The sequence below is a fragment of the Cyanistes caeruleus genome, chromosome 5 (genome assembly GCF_971803275.1).
Source record: "Cyanistes caeruleus chromosome 5, bCyaCae1.hap1.1, whole genome shotgun sequence".
Lineage (NCBI taxonomy): Eukaryota > Metazoa > Chordata > Aves > Passeriformes > Paridae > Cyanistes > Cyanistes caeruleus.
In genome coordinates, this window is record NC_141705.1 from 32,593,272 (window position 1) to 32,613,156 (window position 19,885).

General features: G+C 40.7%; 2 protein-coding genes across 6 annotated transcripts in view; one reads left to right on the forward strand and one right to left on the reverse strand.

Annotated features, from left to right (window-relative positions):
- The window catches only part of WWC2 (WW and C2 domain containing 2), a 95,190-nt gene extending 86,354 nt beyond the window's left edge, over nt 1-8,836 (reverse strand). The window contains exons 1-2 of one of the 2 annotated variants that reach the window (XM_086889880.1): nt 8,460-8,795; nt 7,418-7,498 (exon numbers count right to left, since the gene is read on the reverse strand). In XM_086889880.1, coding sequence (XP_086746006.1) covers nt 7,418-7,419 — 2 coding nt within the window. In that variant the 5' untranslated portion in view covers nt 7,420-7,498; nt 8,460-8,795. Of the gene's footprint in view, nt 1-7,417; nt 7,499-8,459 lie in introns of both variants that reach the window. The other variant, XM_086889879.1, reaches the window with a different exon arrangement.
- Nucleotides 8,470-19,885, forward strand: part of DCTD (dCMP deaminase) — a 67,921-nt gene continuing 56,505 nt past the window's right edge. Inside the window, exons 1-4 of one of the 4 annotated variants that reach the window (XM_086889886.1) lie at nt 8,470-8,553; nt 9,593-9,686; nt 12,898-13,077; nt 13,755-13,819. The gene's annotated coding sequence lies outside the window, so the exon portion shown is untranslated. Of the gene's footprint in view, nt 8,554-9,592; nt 9,687-9,738; nt 12,071-12,737; nt 13,078-13,754; nt 13,820-19,885 lie in introns of those variants that run through there. The other 3 variants (XM_086889888.1, XM_086889887.1, XM_086889889.1) reach the window with 3 other exon arrangements.

A 19,885-nucleotide genomic window follows, 5' to 3' on the forward strand; every position in this document is an offset into this window, starting at 1 on the left:
ACCCTGATTTGTGCAGGATTATTTCTAAGAGGAATTAAAAGTTTTCCCAGAGACATTTTGTTTACATTGATGAGGAGGCAAAAAGTTTAAATCTATACAGACATTTTTTGCATAATCAAGAAAATGTGCATTAAGAATGAAGAGACTAGGTTTTGAATAAGAGTACTCCTTGTAGATCAGGTCAGCATGGCCTCTCATGACACAGACATTTCTGGACTACACTGCAGTTTAATCACTGACAGTACTAGACAAAGAAAAAAAACCCATCCATTGTGTCTCCATAAAGGATAAATAAATGTCTTTCCCTGACAATTTTCTACAGTCCATCACAGCGAGTAAAGTTAAATGCCCACGTTTCTGACCAAAGTGGGTCATTCCTTCTCTTTTGGAAGCATTAAGAGAACGATATAGCAAATACCCTGCCCAGAAATGTCCTAGGGAGTGACAGGCAGAAGAGACCAGAATTGTTCCTCCACAGTGTGATCCCAATAAAAACACTGCCATGCAGCTATATGAGAGGGGACACCTGTGCTTTGGTCAAACCCATCTTTACAAGATGCTACTAAGACATACGCCTGCCACTTAGCTAAAAGGCAGGCGACATTCATCATGCATTGGGCATATTTTCTGCCATATGGTATGATGTGCTTGTACACAATTTGCAGACTATCAAAAGTTCATCTGCCATATGATTAAAACAGCCCCATTCCCAGGCAGACATTCCTAGCTCCATGAGGGAGAAAAGCTCTTAAGAGAGAAGGGCCAAGCATTGAATCAGAGTAAGAGTTCTTCACCAGTCAGATCTGTAAGCCTTAAAATAAGCTTATCTGGACAAGACTACAGTTTAGTACTTGAAACTACTTTAAAAAGGTGTGTAAAGTACTATTCCTTCATTAACAACAGGAACAAGTTGCTAATATAAAAAGAGTGTCCTCACAGAGTTTAGTTAAAATATAGATTCTCCTAGATCCTTCCCCCACAGGAAAAGTCAAAAAATACTGGTATTTCTAGACACTGAAAGCAGATCAATCAGCATATTATGGAAGGCATTCCAGTAGGCTGTTTTTTTCTGTTTGTTTTTCAAATAAAGATTGAAGTTTTATTTTGTTAACTGACAAAAATAGCACAGACATATCAAAGTAGGTCCAACTTAAAATACTGTATTACACACAGCAAGAATATACAGAAGTTCAAGTTTGCTGTCCCAAGATAATGTGCCTTTACATACACACACAATTACTTTGAATACAATATGTATTCAGAGTTGATGAGATAAAGTTCCTTTTCTTCAAGTACAAACAGTATCCAAGTTCAAAGGACAGCATCTGATCTTGTTCTATAAGATGCAAATGATGGTTTCAGTTGACAGAATAAACTGACAGACTGTCCCTAGTCCACAAGTCCTAACAAACAAAACAATTCCAGAAGCAAATTAGCTTTTGAAAAGTATGCTTAAACAAAGGGGGAAAGGAATCTCTCCCCCAAGAAGTTCTTTTAAAAACAAGAGTCAGAAATTGACCTCATCAGGTAGGAACTTCACCATCATTAACAGATTTGAACGGAAAAATCTGCTGGGAAGAGCAGTAATATTTATGAATACCCAATATGTGCTATTAAAAACCCCAAAACTTACATCCACAATGCAAATCCCTTCAAATCACTGAAGAAACACAAAAGGAAAACCATAACACTACTGTATAACTCCCCTTTTCAGTCACTAGCTGTTCCTTCCAAATGAAGGACAAGTCGAGATGTCCATACAGATGATGATCTCAAATGCATGAAAAAATGGCTCAAACAATAAGACATAAAAAATCTTGAATTACACCATCATTCTGGTGAGACACTTTGCACCACAGTATAGGACACATTTTATGAATAATTAGGAACAAAACGCACCAAAGTCAAAGAATTTCTTATCTACTTTCATAAACAGTAGAAATTAGCTATTCATAAACATATTGTCAACAGCAGCACATTTCCAAAAAACACCTCATTCTGCAACCATGCAATGACAATTTCTCTCAACACAAGCTGCACAGCAACAAACATTTAAAAGGTCAGCAAAAAAATTCTGCAACATCATAAAGGTATCTTGGTGACAGAAAACATTTAGAATCACGACATCTGTGACACTTTTCCTACTGGCTCACCCAGCAAAGATGAACACAAAGGCACAAGAAAACAATGGAGACACCCCACAACAGAAATGGACACCTAAGACAATAGTTCCATGGCAACTAGGATTAATTTTCATTTTGATTTCTACAGCACCACTCTCCCCTTTTGCTCCCAGCTCTGGAATTGACTCCTGGATTGCACTAGCATTAGTACCCAGTCAGCGACACAACACGCTGATTCTGCTGGAAAACAACCCTAAAAACAATGGGGTTCATTTTAGCCAAATCGTCTCCTGGGCTCAGTTTTGGTGGCAGAAAGAGGACATGTAAGCAGAACCATGCCAGTCTGGACTCAGTAGGCTGCATAAATCTCCTGGAATACTTTTCTACTTCCAGGTAGCTAAAATTTGTAAGAACTTAAACACAGCAGCACAACTGTTGCTGTGGGGTCTTAGCATCACTTCTATTCATGCCTTTCTGAAGGCATGAATAGAAGGTGTTTCACAATGGAAATATTACTGTATGTAAATATTTGTTTGTCCATTTTCAATCTTTTCCATTACTTCCAGGAGTACTAAGTCCAGTTTTCACCCACCTGTGTGATATAGAAATTGTTAAGTCACAGATACCTATAACACTTTTTTAGGCTAAAAAGAAGGTAGCAAGAAACCAAAAGAAAAGCCTTTTCACAAAATTTAACATTTCTCTTGATGTCACAAACATAAGTAAGTGGAAGTAGAGAAATCCTCTTATCCTATTAGAATAACCTTAGTATTGTGTTCAAATCACAGAATTTGAACCAAACAGTTGAAGACTGGTTATTTAACTGGAAAAAAATTAAGAACTCCTAATGCAATCTGTACAGATCTCTAAAGTTATAAATAATTTTTCATATTTGATCTATATATAGACTCTCACTATTTTCCTTCACGTATTCAACTTCTCATTAAGTATTATGTTGTGTGTGACAGCTATTGTAACACTACTTTGTAAGTCAAGATAGGTTTTAATCAAAATAGCTCTAGTAGGCAAGCACTACAGACACAGGTCTGTATAAACCACAGCCTGTAGCACTTGTCCCACTTCACAGAGCAGGTCAGAGCTCTTGGCTGTGACCAGCAGTACATACTTTGCACACATAAGCAAATACTCCACAGCATTTCCTGACTTGTTAGCTTCACATGCTCCAAGATGAAAGACACAGTACAGCTCTATCACTCCCAGAGAAATAAAGAATAAAAGCGTTATCTCAGAGTTATCATAGCCATTTTCACTAATGCTAAAATCAACAACACACAGCCCCATGCAAATGACAGACTAGTTAAAGAACTCACATACACAATCAGTTTGTATTTTAACACTGTCTGATGCTACCACAGCTATAGTAGCACTGCAATATTAGAATTCTGCTTTACACTGGGTAAACAAATGAAGATGTCAGAACTTCAGACACAGCTAGTCTCTCACTGCATGTTCAGTACTTGCATCATGGGTTTTATTTTGAATAAATATAGATCAATTAAGCAAGAGCAGTCCTCAACCTGTCACTGAAATCAGAATGAGATACTAGACACTTTCTCAGGGAGCATGCACATTCCTGAGCAGACAAGGAGGCAAGAATAAATTAGGTGCAATTGGGATAAAAACCAGCAAATGATACTACAGGATGAAACAAGGAAGAAAAAGATATTTGGGGAAAAAAATCCTTGCCCTATCTCACCACAGTATTATTGCAAGCAGTACACCTTGGAGTGCCATCAAAGAATGCTCTTTTCAAAGCAGCAAGTTGACCATTGCTTTTTAAGGCTCAAATGTCATAAAGTATGTTGAAACAGTCATTTAGCAGCTCCACGCCATCAAAAACAAAAGCCTCACTCCCTCCTTAGTTACTAGCTAGCAAGGGAAGGAAAGATGGAAAGAGAGTAAGAAATGGTGTGAGAAACCAGTGTTGGTTTGCCATTAAATTCATTCTTAGAAAGCAGCAGCCCAAAGGCCTTTATCAGGTACTTGCTGTAGCAGTAACTGATCTGTGTTGAGGTTAGCACTTAAATCAGAATTAAGATCAATCCCTTTCAAACTGTAATAACTAACACTTATTATTTTATCAATCTGTCACAGCACAGCTTTGTTATATGCATGAAATAATCAATCTAAATATATTTTCAAGTCTCTGATGATGTCTCTCACCATGTTACTTCATTTCTGTTTGCCTCTTATTTGCTACCTTTAATGAGCCCAGTGTCTTATATGAGTCCTATTTCTATTGTGACTGAAAGTCTTTTACCATGCACCCCTGAGCTACAGCAATGTCCAGAAAAGAGACAGGATGAAAGTCCCCTTGCTTAAATAACTTCAACTTCAGTATCTTCAGTCCTCACAGTCTCTGCTGTTCACAAGACAAGAGAAAGCAAGTTCCAGTGAGAAAGCAAGGAATAAACTGCCCTTCTTTTCTATGGAAAAAGAGCAAACAACATTTAATTGCTGAAACATAGCAAATTTTCTAATTCAGACAAATCTAGCACAAGTTACAGAATCCCATGCTAAAAACTGTAGTGTTTTCAGATCCCCAAAAGATGAAAGCAGTTTTCCCCTCCACAAAGGTGAAAGCAATGGAAACTGCATTCCCTACTCATAAAGCAAACTCTTTCACAATCTCTTAACTTGTAAAGTTCTGTGGTTTTCTGCACGTCCAATGCTTCTCAAGCACTTTCTTAGTTATACAGTTAGCAAGTACTCTCAAAACATTTTAGCAGAAGTATACTATAAACTATTTCAAATGTACAAGTGTATTTTCAAAAGATTTTAGTCCTCAGTGGAAAGCAAAGTGAGAACAGAAAGGATAGTTTTGTTTTCACAGCATCTCATTCCCTACCACCGACAGGAGTGGGACAAGAGTGCAGATTAAGATTTAAATGAAGATCACTTGTAGCTTCAGAACTTGTGATGCAGAACTCATTTTAGGCAAACTATAAAAAAAACACCTGTTTTGGGTCAATGGTGATCAGCAGCATGCATTGGACTACTTATTATGTAGAAACCAAGATATGAGAAGCCCTGAACTCATGGTAAGAAAACCAAGCATCATCCAATTGCTGAAAAAAACACATTACTGAGATTCCTATATCTTATTTCACTCCTCCTTGGTGCTTGGTTCCACTCAGGAATATAACAAACACGAGGCCTACTTAAAATGTGTTGATGACAGAAAAAAAGAAAAATTTTCCTTCTCAAATTCCTGTCCCATCCCAAGCCCCTATTAATTATCAGAAAAAAAACAACAAAACAAACAAAAACCGAAAGCAATACTTTACAATAACTCAGTATTCCAAGTACTTGAAAGAGTTTCAGGGGAACTTCAAATAAAAGTAGGCATTCCTCTAGCCCTTTCTCCCCCTTTCATCTGCTTCATCCTCTTCAGTCCATAGTTGTCTTTTAATATTTTCATCAAGTAGTAGTAGGATAAAATTGATACTTTGGGCTATTTTCCTGCTTACAATAAGCCAGTTCCAGAAGAACTGTCATGACCAGCAAGTTCTCAGCTTGCTGTAGCTTGAGGGCATCATGAACAAAGATATCACATCTATATATTTAGTAAATGAAAATGTTGCTACAACTCTCACATTCTCGCCTTTATGTCTCTCTGTCTGTCTGAATTATAGATTTTAAAGTGCCCTATCTTTTGGGCCACTTCAGAACAGAACAGTAAGTGTTTGGAGAGAAAAATCACTGGTGAACAGTGCAAAACATTCAAAACTCCTGAGCTTCCACAACCCTCCTAAAACACAAACTAAGTCACTACTGCCCTTGGAAGTGTGAGATTCTCTAACATCAGTGGGATTATTCAGATACATAAAGTGGGAAAAACTGAAAACTGAGTCCCAAGCTTGAAGCTGATGTAAGTTTTTTCCCATGGCTGTACACAAGCAGTAACAAATACATGTTCTAGAAAAGAACATGACAAAAAATATTTAAAAACACAACAACAAGCACAAATTTCCAAGACGCTTTCAAATACGGCATTTTCAACAGTAATGTAATCATCCAGGGAATGCAATGCAACAATGGCAGAAGGAATACTGTTGATAAAAACTTATCTATTTTACACTTGCTTTACCAATGAAACATTTTAGGAACCTGTGCATGATAATATTCCACAGGTACAGTATGAAAATTTTATGATCTCTATGAGAGAAAATAATTGGGGGGAAAAAAAAGTCCTAAAGTATCACCAGACAAGGCAACATGTTTTCATTCATTCTTTAGAATCCATTACCTTCATTTTGACAATTTAATATAAGTTTTAGAAATAGCATTAATCCAGATTTTATTGTATTGACAAACTTGGAAAGCCACTTTTCAACTTTTCTGACAGCAAGCCCAAATAATGTCCTGTATGGTTTCCAAATGTATATTGTCTAAATACATGGAAAATAAAACTAAATCTAAAGTAAAATCATCAAAAGACTTTCATTAATTTCTTATTAGCTTTTTCCAAAATAGGCCACCAATATAAATACAGACTACAAATAGAGATATTGTAAATACAAATATTGCAAGTTGCACATCAAATGGGCTTGTCAGTCTCTCATCTGTGCAGGCAATTCAGCTTCACAGCTGAGCCTTGTACACTAAAGCGTGGATTCTCTTAAGTACCTAGGGCAAAATCCCTTTTTGGTTGTTTTGCATGACTGACACAGGTTAACAATTATTTCAAACACTACTCTTCTGAAAAAGGTCTTTATAATCTGTTATGAGAGCTATGGAAGTAAAGTCTCAGGACTTGGTTTCCCTTTCACCTGTAAGGTATCCCTACAGGATGGCAATCACACAACAGTTATGTCACTGTCTACTCTGTAAATGAGAGTGAAGACTCAAATTTTACCATCAAATATGAAGCCTTGAACTCTTTAGGAATACAGCATATCTTAATTAAATTAGTAGGATACTTATTGAGGCAGTATTACAAGTACTTTCCATATCACATTTTACTTTACCTCAATCATACTATCTTCTATTCTGCTTTGGAAACACACGTTCAAGGTCTAAAACTAAACAAAACTTCATATCCACTATTTCTAGAGACAACAAAGACAGAAGTTTTATATTGCCTGCATTTGAAAAAATACAACACCCAAGAATGCCAGGTATAACAAATAACATTGTCCTGTGTAAATTATCACCTCACTAATATTTATAAGGTAATTAACATGTTGTGAAGTACGGAGGAATTTAAGCATGAAGTTTGCCACTACTGGAATTTGCTGTTATAGCAAGTAAGACTGAGCAGCAGGCCTTACATAGCACATGATGCACGTCAAAACTTCCCTCTGCAACTTGCAGCCAGCAAGCTTCGTCACGACCACCTTTTCCAAGTTCACCTGAGAAATATACACCAAGGCCTTCATTTATAATTCAGGGCTCCTTGTTTCATAAATTTATAATGTCTTTTAAAAGTTGGGGTCCTTTTTTAAAAATAATAAGATTGCACTGCTTGCAATTGCAACATCGTATTTCATAATATGCACAAAGTTTTGAGGTTTAATTACTTTGCAGCACCACTGCGGACAAAAGGTACGTTTTGGACTATCTTGTGCGCCGGTAATCCAGCTATTAAAAACAGTCATTTGAAGCCGACGCACAGAGCCAGCATCCGTGTCCAGCCGGCAGAGCTGCCCCGGGGACTCCGGGACGAGCAGCCTTGGCGCAGGGTGCTCATGAAGTCTTTCCACGGGAGTTTCATAGAGCGTAGCCCCGGCAGGGCTCAGCAAACACGCCTGGCTCCGGCTGGCGGGGCTGAGCGGATTTGGGCTCGCTGAGGCCTAGCGAGCACACGAGGCCTCCGGCAGCCCCGGCTCCTTCGCCGGCAGCCCCGCACACGGCTCCGGGGGAGCGGGGCACACGGGAGGGCCCGGCGCCCGGGATGCTCCGCCAGCCACGACGGGGGAAGCGGCCTCGCTCGGCAACGCCCTGGGGAGAGGGAGGGCGAGGAGCCAGCGCCTCTGGTTTGAGAGGGACTCGCAAACTTCGGTACCTGTCCGGAGCTCCCCAAATGTCAGCAACCCCCGGCCGCTCCGGGAGGAATTCTACAGGCTTCTCCCTCCCCGCCCCAACACCAACTCACGCCACTGGCTTAGAAACAAGCCTGTATCGGTGCCGGTGGGAGTGAGGGCACGGTGTGCCAAGCTGTAAGCAGGGGATTCTCCTGCCCCCCCACTCCCCGGCCCGGGAGGGGACCCTTCGGCGCCCCCCGCCCGTCCCTCCGCGCCCGGGCCGCCCCGGCGGGGCCGCTCCGACCCCACCGCCCGCCCGGGCCTCGCCGCCTCCCTGCCCGCGCACCACCTGTCCCGGGGGTCGATCCAGCTGGTCTGCTTGGAGTTGTGGTCGATGTAGAAGACTTTGCCGTCGTAATCCCGCGCCTCCTCCCAGCCATCGGGTAAGGGAAGCTGCCCATTCCCCGCTTTCCTAGGCATGGTCGGGCGGCGGGGGTGGCTGCTCCATAGGGACAGAAAGAAAGACGGGAAGCGGGAAAAGCCCCGACCCGGGCCGGGAAGGGGCCGGGAGCGGGGGCTCGCGGGAGCCCAGGGAAGCCCTCTGCAGCGGCCGGGCCTCAGTGCCCCATGCCCGGGCTGCCGGCGGGTCAGGGCTGCCGGCGGAGCCCAGCTGCCGTCTGGGCGCGGGGAGCCCGGCTGAGCCCCGGGCGGCCCCGGCCGCCGCTCATTAGCATGAGATTAGCATCCATCTCATCTGCATGCACATTCCTCCCGCCGCATTCCTCAGGGTTAACCCTGGCCGCGCTGCCCGCCGGGCTGGGCCGGGCAGGCCCCGGCCGCGGATCCCGCACGGAAGCGGCCGGCGGGGCAGCGCGTAGGGCAGGACGGCGGGCTGGAGCGGGAGGAAAGCTGCGAGAGGCGCCCGCCTGCTTCCATCGAGCTTTGCCCGGGGGCTCGGCCGGTGTAGGGGCAGGAGACAGCCCCCTGCGGGGGACGGGCACTCCGGCCGCGTCCCCGCAGCCTGTCAGGGCCGGGAGCCCCGCGGTCACCGCCGCCCGCGGGGGACAGCAGCGCCAAGCACGACGGACACCGCCGCGTCCTGCTCTTTGTCCGCCAGCTTGCCGCGGCCCTGCATCGGATGGCGCAGGAGACTTTGTCGCGGGGCATGTCCTGGCCCTGGGAGCGCGGGGAACGTGCCCCGGGAAGAGGCAGCTGTGCCACTGCCTCCATGCCCTGAGCCGGGGCGGTGCCGAGTTCTCTCTCCCAGCTGTTCAGGTCCCGCTAATCTCTCTTCACACCCTTGTGAACTCTCGCTAAAGCCCAGTAAGGTTCAAGGGATCCTAAAAAGGACCTTGATATTTAAAATACTTGGGTTCAAAATTTAAATACAAATGGGAGCCCCTCTTTAACCATGGAACTACCTAAACTTAGTGTCTTTAGCTTTGTTTTTGTGTGTTTGTTGGTTTGGATTTTTTTTAACAGAACCACCAGTGAAGAACATGCGTTCACCATGCGTGCCCTGGACTTTTGTGGCCTGAAAAGCAAGCAGCTAAGTCGCATTAAGTATAGACACCAGGTGTGAGTTACTGTTTATCTCTCATTTGCCACAGGAGAAGAGTACCCCAGGCTGGTTACCATGGTATAGCTGGTAGAAGGTAACTTAATGAGCTCTATTAATTTGCATGTGTATCTGATTCCCAAGATCTGGCACCAGAAGTAGAGCATCAATGGGGGAATATGACTCTTTAGTTTAGCAGCTAGGACTCCTAGGTAACTCAAGTCCCTGTTTCCTAGAATGTTTTACTTCTTTTCATTTAAAGTTACTGGCTTTAAGTAACAAGATTTTCCTGGGAGAAGTCTCAAACCCAGAGCTGTGTTTTTGGTTTGGGTTTTTGGTTTTTATTTTTGGGGGGGGGGGTTGTGTCTGTTTACCTTCTCCATTATAGCTTTCTAGTATTCAGCTCTGTGAATTATTCTTGTGGGGCAATTTACACTTATTAAGTACTGGACTTGTTCTGTGCATAACAAGTTTTTGGATTCCACTTCAGAGGCCACATATCTGACAAGCATTGAAGTAACTAATTTACAGCTATCTAAGTCCTACTGTTGGGTCTGCTCCTAAATAGAAAAATATACAAGCAAGATATTATTTTAATTTAGCTAATTGCCTGTCTGGTACAGATAAGATCTGTATTATTTTAGTCATTCTACTTATTCTGCAACCTTGTTTCCAAATGACCCATATGCCTCCCTCCTCCAGACTCTTGAAGATTTTGACATCTGTTGTATTAAGGTAATGTGCAGTGAAATTACATACATGAAATAAGGTCCTGGTAGTTAACAATGGAGAAAAACTGAATTGTCCTGACTTCTGGATATCCATAAGAATTGAGCCGCTTAGGGAATGCAGCAGGATCATTGCCTATTAAAGAGACAGATGCATTTATTTTCATTGAGAATATTGTTTCAATGAGCTGATTAGTTTGTAAGGGCCAGTTTTCTTGTCTATCATTAAGAAGAAAAAAAAAATCCCCACTTTTACTAAGCATTTAGTTTCTGTCCCTTTAAACAGTCTACTCATTTTTATAAATTGTTTATAGGTGTTGCCCTACAGTGAGAAATTACATGTAACAGTTGAGGGACAGGATAAACTGAATTTCTTTTACCGTTCTAAAGTTCAGTTTGCATTATCAGTTAAAAAATTGTTATGTAAGTTGATAAAAATCTGTAGAGGAGATACTTTTCTTTCTGGAACCAGCTGCCAGTTACTTATCTTTGGCATTAACCCAGAGCTTTTATAACCATATAGCCTTTTTCATCTTGAAAAAGCAAGCTTTTTATACAGCAGCACCCCTGTAGTTCTAGTCTCTAAATAATTCACACAAAATAAAGAATAAAATTAGAATATCTGTAATACCAAGACAAAACTGGAACATCATTTGTGTCAATACTTCCTTTGAAGGTAGTCATGACACTTGAAGGAATATTCAGTTCCTGTCACCACCAAGGCAGCCAGACCCACATCTTTGATTCTTGGTCAGATGAGATCCACATGGATGTGGATCTGAATTATAACCATTGTCATTGTTACAACCATCTTTACCAGTGTAATACTGCTCATCAGAAGGCATCAGTATTTTAATTAGCATGCATAAATGGAAATTTTAATTCTTAAATTTTGGAAATAAATACACTGAAGTCACTGCATAATTGTCTACTTTTTATCTATATGCTTGTGTGTTTATATACAGATGTGCTTACACTGAAGTATAAACTGCTGCATGGTGTTGGGCTTTCCCCTTCCTCCCTCTATTTTCCTTTGTCTGAGTACTTCATTGTGTTTTCATCCATACTTAGAGTCTACAGTCCAGAATGCTAGTTTAGGACTACTTAGGCATGACAGTATTTGAAGTCAGATGGACAAAAAGTAGGTGTTATTTGTGTAAAAAGACCTTTAATATTGCCAGTGAGAACATACAGCTTCTTGAAAGTATTTTTTTCAGGTATACCTCCTGCATTTCAACTGATAACCTGCCTAGCATGTTGTGCTGACATTGTCAGCTGACAGCATACCACAGATTGTTTGCCTTAATTGCATAAGACAGCATAGTTTAGAAGATGTAAGCATGCTTTACTCAAAACACAGACGGGTTTCTATGAAGTAGGTGTCCAAAAGCATGGAACAGTGTAGCTATGGCATGATTTAAGTATCTATTAGAAAGTATGATAAATAACAAGAGGTAATCAATGCAAAGGAGCTAATCATTCCTATCTTGCTTTGCATATGCATGTTTAACAGGCCTGGAGAAATTCCCACAGTAAGTAGTGCATAGTTAAAAAACTGAGCTAAAGGGAATTAGAAACATAACTATTTTGTGTCAGCTAGAAGAGAAAATGTGAAAATTCAGAACATAGGTATGGAAATGGCTGTATCCAAAAAGGAGGTCTTCAAAGGCCTGTGTTGCCGTCCGTTTATTTTGTTCTGGTTATTAATTTAAATGGTTTGTTCTTGATGTTGTTCCCCCCATGAGTTGTAATGGTTTTACCCGCTTGTCAGTTTTGTAAACCCCTCCCCTTTTTCCTGAACCTTCCTTGTCCATCACCTTGTTCCTGCCCCTGAACCCCATCAATCTATGTAAACCCCACCTCTTGTTCTAGCTCCTTCCCTGTCATTTGTCCCTCACTCGAAGCCCCATTGGCATTGTGACTGCCGCCCCTCCCACGTGTTATTCCTATTGGTCCCCAACATTGTAAACCCTCCCCCCAACTCCTCCCCTGAGATGCCCTGATTGGTTCTTGTGTTTGTACCCTCCCCACCTTAAATTGGAGCGCACGGAGGTGCTCCTCGCTGAGACCGTCCTACCCTTGACCTTTCCAGTCGTTCCCCCATCCACTGCTCCCGACCCTGGAATAAAACCTGGTTTCTGGAGAGAACCTGGGACTCTGAGCCTCCTCCTTGCCTTCATCGGGCACCCACGACGCACTTGAGACCGCAGAGCTTGCTGGCTCGCAGGCTCTGAAGGTTCGGTCTGGGACAACGAGCTCCCAGACCGTTCCCCACTCTCGGCGCTGCCAGCGGCTAGGGAGCAAGAGCTAGCCAGGGCGAGGAGAGCCGCGGCAGGGGCAGCGTCAGTCATGTAACAAGAAAAATACCCACTCCAGTCTTTGCTAATATCCTTTGTTAATCTCCTGATACTTTCTGCTTGCTTCTTCTTTCATAATAAGTCTGTTCCTGGGACTGACCATGATCAAAAAACTCGTGTTTGTAACTTGTCCTTCCCTAATAGGAGACTTAATTTGATGATCCACTGGAATGTCATCCCCAATGAAATGTACAGCTGTTACAACTCTAACTTGTACTATCCACAAGTGGCTCTGAAACAGGAGCTGCAGCAATCTCCCTGAAAATTTCCATAGTTCAGCTTTCACAGCTTGCACAGAGAATTGACTACAGAATGAATTATGAGGTATGGTAACAGAATTAATTTCTAGGAGCATCTGACAAAAATATTTTAAAATATATATTGGTTATGTTGGGGTTTTTTGAACACTTAAACCACCAAATATGTACAATGAGTCTGACTTGTCACATGTAGCTACTGTAAAACTCTAAAAACTAATCAGTATTTTCAGCATTATAAATATTTGTTTATTTAACAACAGTGAATTTTATCTGACAGCTATGTTTTCAAAGAAAAAAATGCGCACACCAAAAAATTCTCCCATATGCAGTGAGATTTTTAGTTTTAACGAGTGTTTAAAAAGTCCTGCACAGAAAAACTGTGTACATGCATGAGGGAGGAAAGGAGGAGGAGTGCTGCTTTTACTGTTGTCAGCTTCTGATGCATGTATACATCTGAGAGTAAAAGATCTTTGAATAATACTGTTTCTAGTTGAATTTGTGATGAAGCTCTGCAGAATCCATGGAGCCAGATAATGTTCATGCTCATCCAGCTTTTCTTGTTATTCCAAAGCCTGCTCTCTCCACTTACATCCAATTGAACAGCTTGCTGCTTAGACAGTTCTACAAAGATTTCCCAGAGTATCAGTGAAAAAAGACTATACCAGGTTCTGCTTCAAATTAATATATACTAGTTTGTTGGGTTTTTGCCCAGAATTTTGACCCCTTCTTTTTTCCTTTCAGACATGCATAGGATAAAGTACTGAGTAATTACATGTTTTGAATCAAGACACACTATGAACCTGAAAGTAAGTGCAGAGAATGGTTTTAAATTAGTGCTAGTCCGATTAAAAGTTTAGAGTAGAAAATTAAAAGTTTAGAATGGAAATGTGATATAAGGTTTGCCTCAAAGTTAGCTATGGAAATATGAGTAACGTTTTCATGGTAAAATTCTCAAACTCACACCAAGCCACTTATTAAACTGACTTTAGCATTCAGTTCTGTTAAGTCTGATTCATACTGCTGAAGTTTTTGTGGAAAAAGAAGATGAAGAATTTTGGTTATTCCAAAACCCCTAGGACTGATGAGGTCCAAAATAGTGTCTGATGCATATTTCCAAAAAATTCTTGATGAAGTCTTGGTTTTAAATCCCCCACAGTAACAGTCTCACTGTATCTTTTTTGTATTTCTGATACTTGTATACACATTTAGGTTCCTATGTTTCATCACATCTATGGAATTACACTGTGCATTCACTGCTGCCTAATGGCTTTGGAAAACCACAAAGCAAGTCTAGTTAGCCAGGATGGTTCCCAAGGGCCTGGTCTTCTCTTTTGGCCACATGTAAGAAAGAAGCTGGCCAGCAATTGAGGGTTAATGCTCATTGGCATGAAGGGAGGAATGGAGGAATTTCTCCGTAACAGCTCCTTTGGCAGTGAACAGCAGTTAATTTCTTGAAGTATTTAAGATGTTTTATGAACTAGTATTCAAGTTTACAGGTTTACAGAGCTAATGCTTTTAACAGTCCCTCTCTACTGTTGCAAGTAGTTAAGTGTTCCCACCTCAGCCAGAAGAAAGCACATAGTGTATGTTAGCTGTATTGTATCTAAGAGGAGAAACAGATGAAACACGAAAAGTCATGTTTTAGCAACAACTTCCTGAAGTACATTTCTTCTCTGTGTTATCCATATATTTTCTGGAACACTGTGCAGTGAATGAAGTAGACTAGACTAATAGAGTATTTAACACCTGCACTACAAAAGAAAAAATGATTCTCTGACTGATGGAGAGCCTTAGGGAATCTTCCCTCTAACAAATGAAAAATTGTATTTTAAATGCAAAGAAGTATGGACTTGCCAAACTCTAATATAAAAAAGTGCATTTTCCCCCTTTACCCACTTTTCATCTCTTCTTTCCCCTCAAAAATAGAGTTTCTTTGCATGAATCCAAAGTATTTTGATGTCTGGCCTAACCAACAACAAAGGAACCTCAATCCTATATTAATGCTAAGTGAGGCTAAAAACCATGCTGCAAAAAAAAAAAAAATCTGTGCAAATTCATAGCAAAAATAGAACTTATCCATCCATACCATGATTTAGCACTTCTAGACTGCTAGAGATGTTGCTGAATTGTATGAATCATTCCATGTCAATTTTCATTCTAGTCTGATTATCCAAAACCCAGACTCCCAATGTTTGCCCTTTTTGGAGGATTGAAATATTTTGAAGAACACAGCATGATATTATTATGTCCACTTTTCAATGAACATCAAAGAAAGAATTGTGTTAAGTGACATGATGGAGTAAAAAGATACCTATATGAACTAGGACAGGTATTAGAATGTTGGGTGCTTTCAGCTCCTGAACTGAATCTGTTGAACTGAATTGTGTCAATTTTATTATTTCAATATGTGGTCTCAGAAATGCTTGGGATAAGCTTTATTATCACTAGGAAAACTTTATGATTCATCCAAAAATTCCCTTTTTTGGTATCTTATTCTCAGATAAAATATGTATAAAAGTTATCAATTCCATATGGTCAAGCATGTGTTATGAGGTGCTTGTGTCCATATATAAGACCCATGACAATATTTCAACAGCTCTCTCCTTTGAATTTCCTTGTGGAAAAACAAAAGCATAAACTGTAGTTAGCTATACTTGTTATGAATGAAACATACTAATAAAGAAACAGCTTCCAACACCATAAAAAGATTATACTGAGCAAGAATTAAAAAAAATAATTTAAATCTAGGCAAAGTCTGCAAAATTTAAGTATTAAAGTATTAGGTATTAAATAATGCATAATGTATGAAATACATTATGAAGTATGAAATGTCAGAGCTGTTGCTGATAATCAGCTGTTCTGTAAAGGTGAAAGCAAAAGGATAAATAGTTGGTGCTTATACCAAAGGAATCACAGGATTACAGGATGATGGATGTTGGAAGGGTGTCATCTGGAGGTCATCCTGTTCAATCTGATTACACAGGGCCACCTAGAGACAGTTGCCCAGGATCATGTCCAGGCATTCTTTTTAGTATCTCCCAGGATGGAGATTCCCCAGCCTCTCAGGTCAGCCTGCTCCACTGCTTGGTCACCCTCATAGGAAAAAGTTTCATGATGTTCAGAGGGAATCTCCTTGTCTCAATTTGTGCCCATTACCCCTGATCTTGTCACTGAGCACCACTGAAAAGAGCCTGGCTCCATCTTCTTTGCATCCTCCATTCAGGCCTTTCCATACATTTGTGAGATATAACTGAGCCAGTTACACACTCCAGTCCCTTAATCATCCTTGTGTGGTGCTTTGCTGGACTCTTGCGCAAGGAAGCCCATAATTGTACCCACCATGCCAGATGTGACCAGTGCTGAGGAGAGGACAAGGATCACCTTCCTTGATCACTTTGTGTCACCAAGGATCACCTTGGCCTGGAGTGTGTACTGGTACACAAGGTTGTTCTTCCTTGGGTACAGGACCTTGCATTTTTTTTTTTTTTCTGAACTGCATGAGATTCCCATTTGTTCATTTCTCCACATCTTTAAAGGGCACAAAATATTGCCTTATAAATCAAACCAAAGAAGTTGCTGAACTGCAAACTGGCTTCTCGTACTGTGGGCCAGAGGTGCCCAGCACGCAAGAGACTGGATGTTTGGAATCAGTTGTGCTTTGCCTTTAGTCTCACTAGACAATCAGAACAAGCAATAAACTGTCTCAAGATCGTAGTCTCTGCAGCTGTCAGTGGTGTTGTGGACATCATCACTCATAAAAGACCTTGGTTCTTCTACAGAAGCATTAATACATGACTGTACAACTCAATAAGCCATGTTCAGTAACTGAAACAAATTGAAGTGTGGGGGGTAATATAAAGAAGAAAAATGGTGTTTTCAAATACTGGTTCAGAAACTCTGATCACTTAACATGGACACCTTTTTTCCCCAAACATAAATGTGAAAGAAGTGCAATACTCTTATGCAGTAGTGTGCTTCCCAGTCCAGGAGCACAGAAACAATAAGTTTGGACTTTTCTTTTAGATTGCAGAATTAGGTCTTCCACCCCAAGGAAATAAAGTACAGCATGTCTTCAAAATACAGAAGGAGGTACAGCTTCCATTCCGTTTCACCCCCTATACTTAAACCAGGATTCATGGTGATTTTTGATATATCACTGATGGTCACTGTGCCCCACAATGTGTACCAACCTTGCTGCTCCCTCCTCTGGAGGATCCCCACACCCCACTTCTTGGAAGAATCTTATAAGTCTCTCTACCTGTTGCTGTGCACAGGCAGCAAAGGACCACGCTGCCAACAGTGACATCTGCTGTTCGAGTCAGTGGCTGGGGTTGTCATTTAAACCATCCTACTCAGCCAGAAAATTCAAAGCCAAAACAGGAGTGCTTAGCCTGGGTTCTGCTCGGGAAGGGCTCTGAGTGAAGGGGAGTACTCTGCACATCCTGCAGTGGCCTCAAAACAGCACCAAGAGCCACTCTAGCAGTGAGAGCTGGAAGAATACTCTATGGTTCCATAGAGTTCAAGAAACGTTTTGGACAGCACTCCATGATGCACAGTGTGATTCCTGGAATTGTTCTGTGCAGGGCCAGCAGCTGTAGTCAATGATCCTCGTGAATCCCTTCCAACTCAGCTTATTCTATGACTCTAAGAAGCAGGAACTGGAGACTGAGGGCTATTGACAGCCTTCCAATTGGTGTGCCTTCTACACTGTTTTCAGAGAATGGGCTGTTCTCAAGCTACGTGTAACATCACTAATCACAGGTGCCAAAATGCTGTTAAGAGAAAACAAATATCTGTCCAATTAAAACCAGATTTTTGAAATTTTAGATGGTTTTCATGGATCATGGGCAGTCTAACACAAGCTTTTGTTTTATTTATACCCTGAGGTAAGGAAGGAGAAGATAATGAGTTGTTTATGTAAAGAGATTTTCTTGAATGAAGTAAATCCTTAAATCTTGTTTCATAAAACAAAAAAAATTAAAAAACAAAAAAATACCATAAAAATCTCAAAAGTAAATATATGCACATTTTGTGTCCATAATATGATATGAAAGAGTAATGCTTTTATGTATTTATCTTTAAGAGCTCTTTTTTGATGTATCAACATAGATGAAGAAAACCTGAAAATAGATAAAATTTTTCCACTGTAGTGAACTTGCTGTGCTGCTCCTGCCTGTAATCCTCTAAGGCAAGAAAGAAAAGATAGCGGTACACTGCCTTCTAATGCAGCAGAGTTTACAGTAACACATTCACAGGATTCCACATCTGTGCAATATACTTCTTGAGCAGTCTCATTTTAGTAATATATTCTAATCCATTAAACTCACTCTGGTGAGCTTGCAGTGAACCATGACATTTCCAAATCAAAGTAAAATTAAAAAAAACAAACAGACTGCAGAGCTAAAATTCTTTTTCATAACCTTTTACATATTTACAGAGAATTCATATGTTTAAATATACAAAACCATCATGACAGAATAATTATGATATTTTGTCATGTCATATTTTTGAAACCATGTCGAATGCTGAACTTAAGGACCTGCAGAAAACTAAGAAATAGCAAAATAAAACAAAACCAAAGCCAAGCTATGATGGATGAAAGAGAAAGGGTAATGAGCACATCAAAACTTTGTTTTCCCTGCTGCTCTACCTGAGAGTTGATACTTCTGCAGCACCAAGCAAAGTCCTGCTAGTCCAGTGATTTCAATTCTTAACCTGATCCCATATTCCAAATGGCATCCAGCCTGCCTGCAGGGCAATGTCAATTCCAGGGTACAACAGGACTTCGCCTCTGGAAAGCCTTGCTTTTCCTGACCAATGCTGGGATATATTCTACTTGGATTGTTACACATGATATCTGAAATCTGAGATTATCTCAATGTGTAGTTAGACTTATTCACATTTTTAATGTGTATAAGCAAATTTTTCTGGGACAAGTCACAGGAGCAGACTTTCTTGCAAGTAAACATGTAGCCTGTAGGAAGAAAACTACAATGCTAAGCTAAGCAAGGGTGATGGAATACCAAACCAAATAGGAAGGTTGCCTTCAAATGATTCCAGGAAACCGAAAGAGCTGATGTTAGTAACTGTTGAGTTTTTAATTGAAGCAAGTCAAGCAGTGGATTTTTGCATCCTAAACCCCCCGCAGATTTTGATTTATATATACCAGAATTAAGCATAGCTATACCATTTCCATCACAGAATTCTTCACTCTTGTATTTTATCAAATGAGTTTAAATCTCATCCTGAAAACATGGAAATGAATATTTCTATTTTGCAAGTGTACATAATATGATCAAATAACCTCTTAATCTCTTCTTTGGTAAATTTCCCCTGTAAAGCCTACTTTCCAGACACTTAAGAATTTTCATTTCTCTCTTCTGACTCCACTCCAGTTAAAGGAGCTGTTTTCTCTTTGAAATGTCAGAAATACAACTAACTTCCCATTAGTAATCACACCAGGTATAGAGATAGGAATATCTATCCACCTCTGCTATAGTTTCCATTTTATTTTGCTATAGATTGGATTACCTCCTCCAGTTACACCATCTCATTGTGGACAAACTTGTGTTCAAGAATTGCTGCTGTGACTGAAGCTCCTCTTCTGAGACAGATTCCTAGGGCTAAGAGCACACTCCTCTACTGATAACCTGAATACTTTTTCCCTAGATAACACAGTTTTTTTCCTGTTGAATTCCTATTGCTTACTTTTGGCATCATATTCCAAAGCTCAGCCCATTCCAGTGCCATCTCCCGCTTTTTCAGAATTTAGTGTCAGAACAGGAAGTATTTTATTAGCACCATTTATTAATATTTCATCTGCCTTTTGCCCAGCTACAAGATGAAAGTATTTCTTGACCATGTCTGCCGTT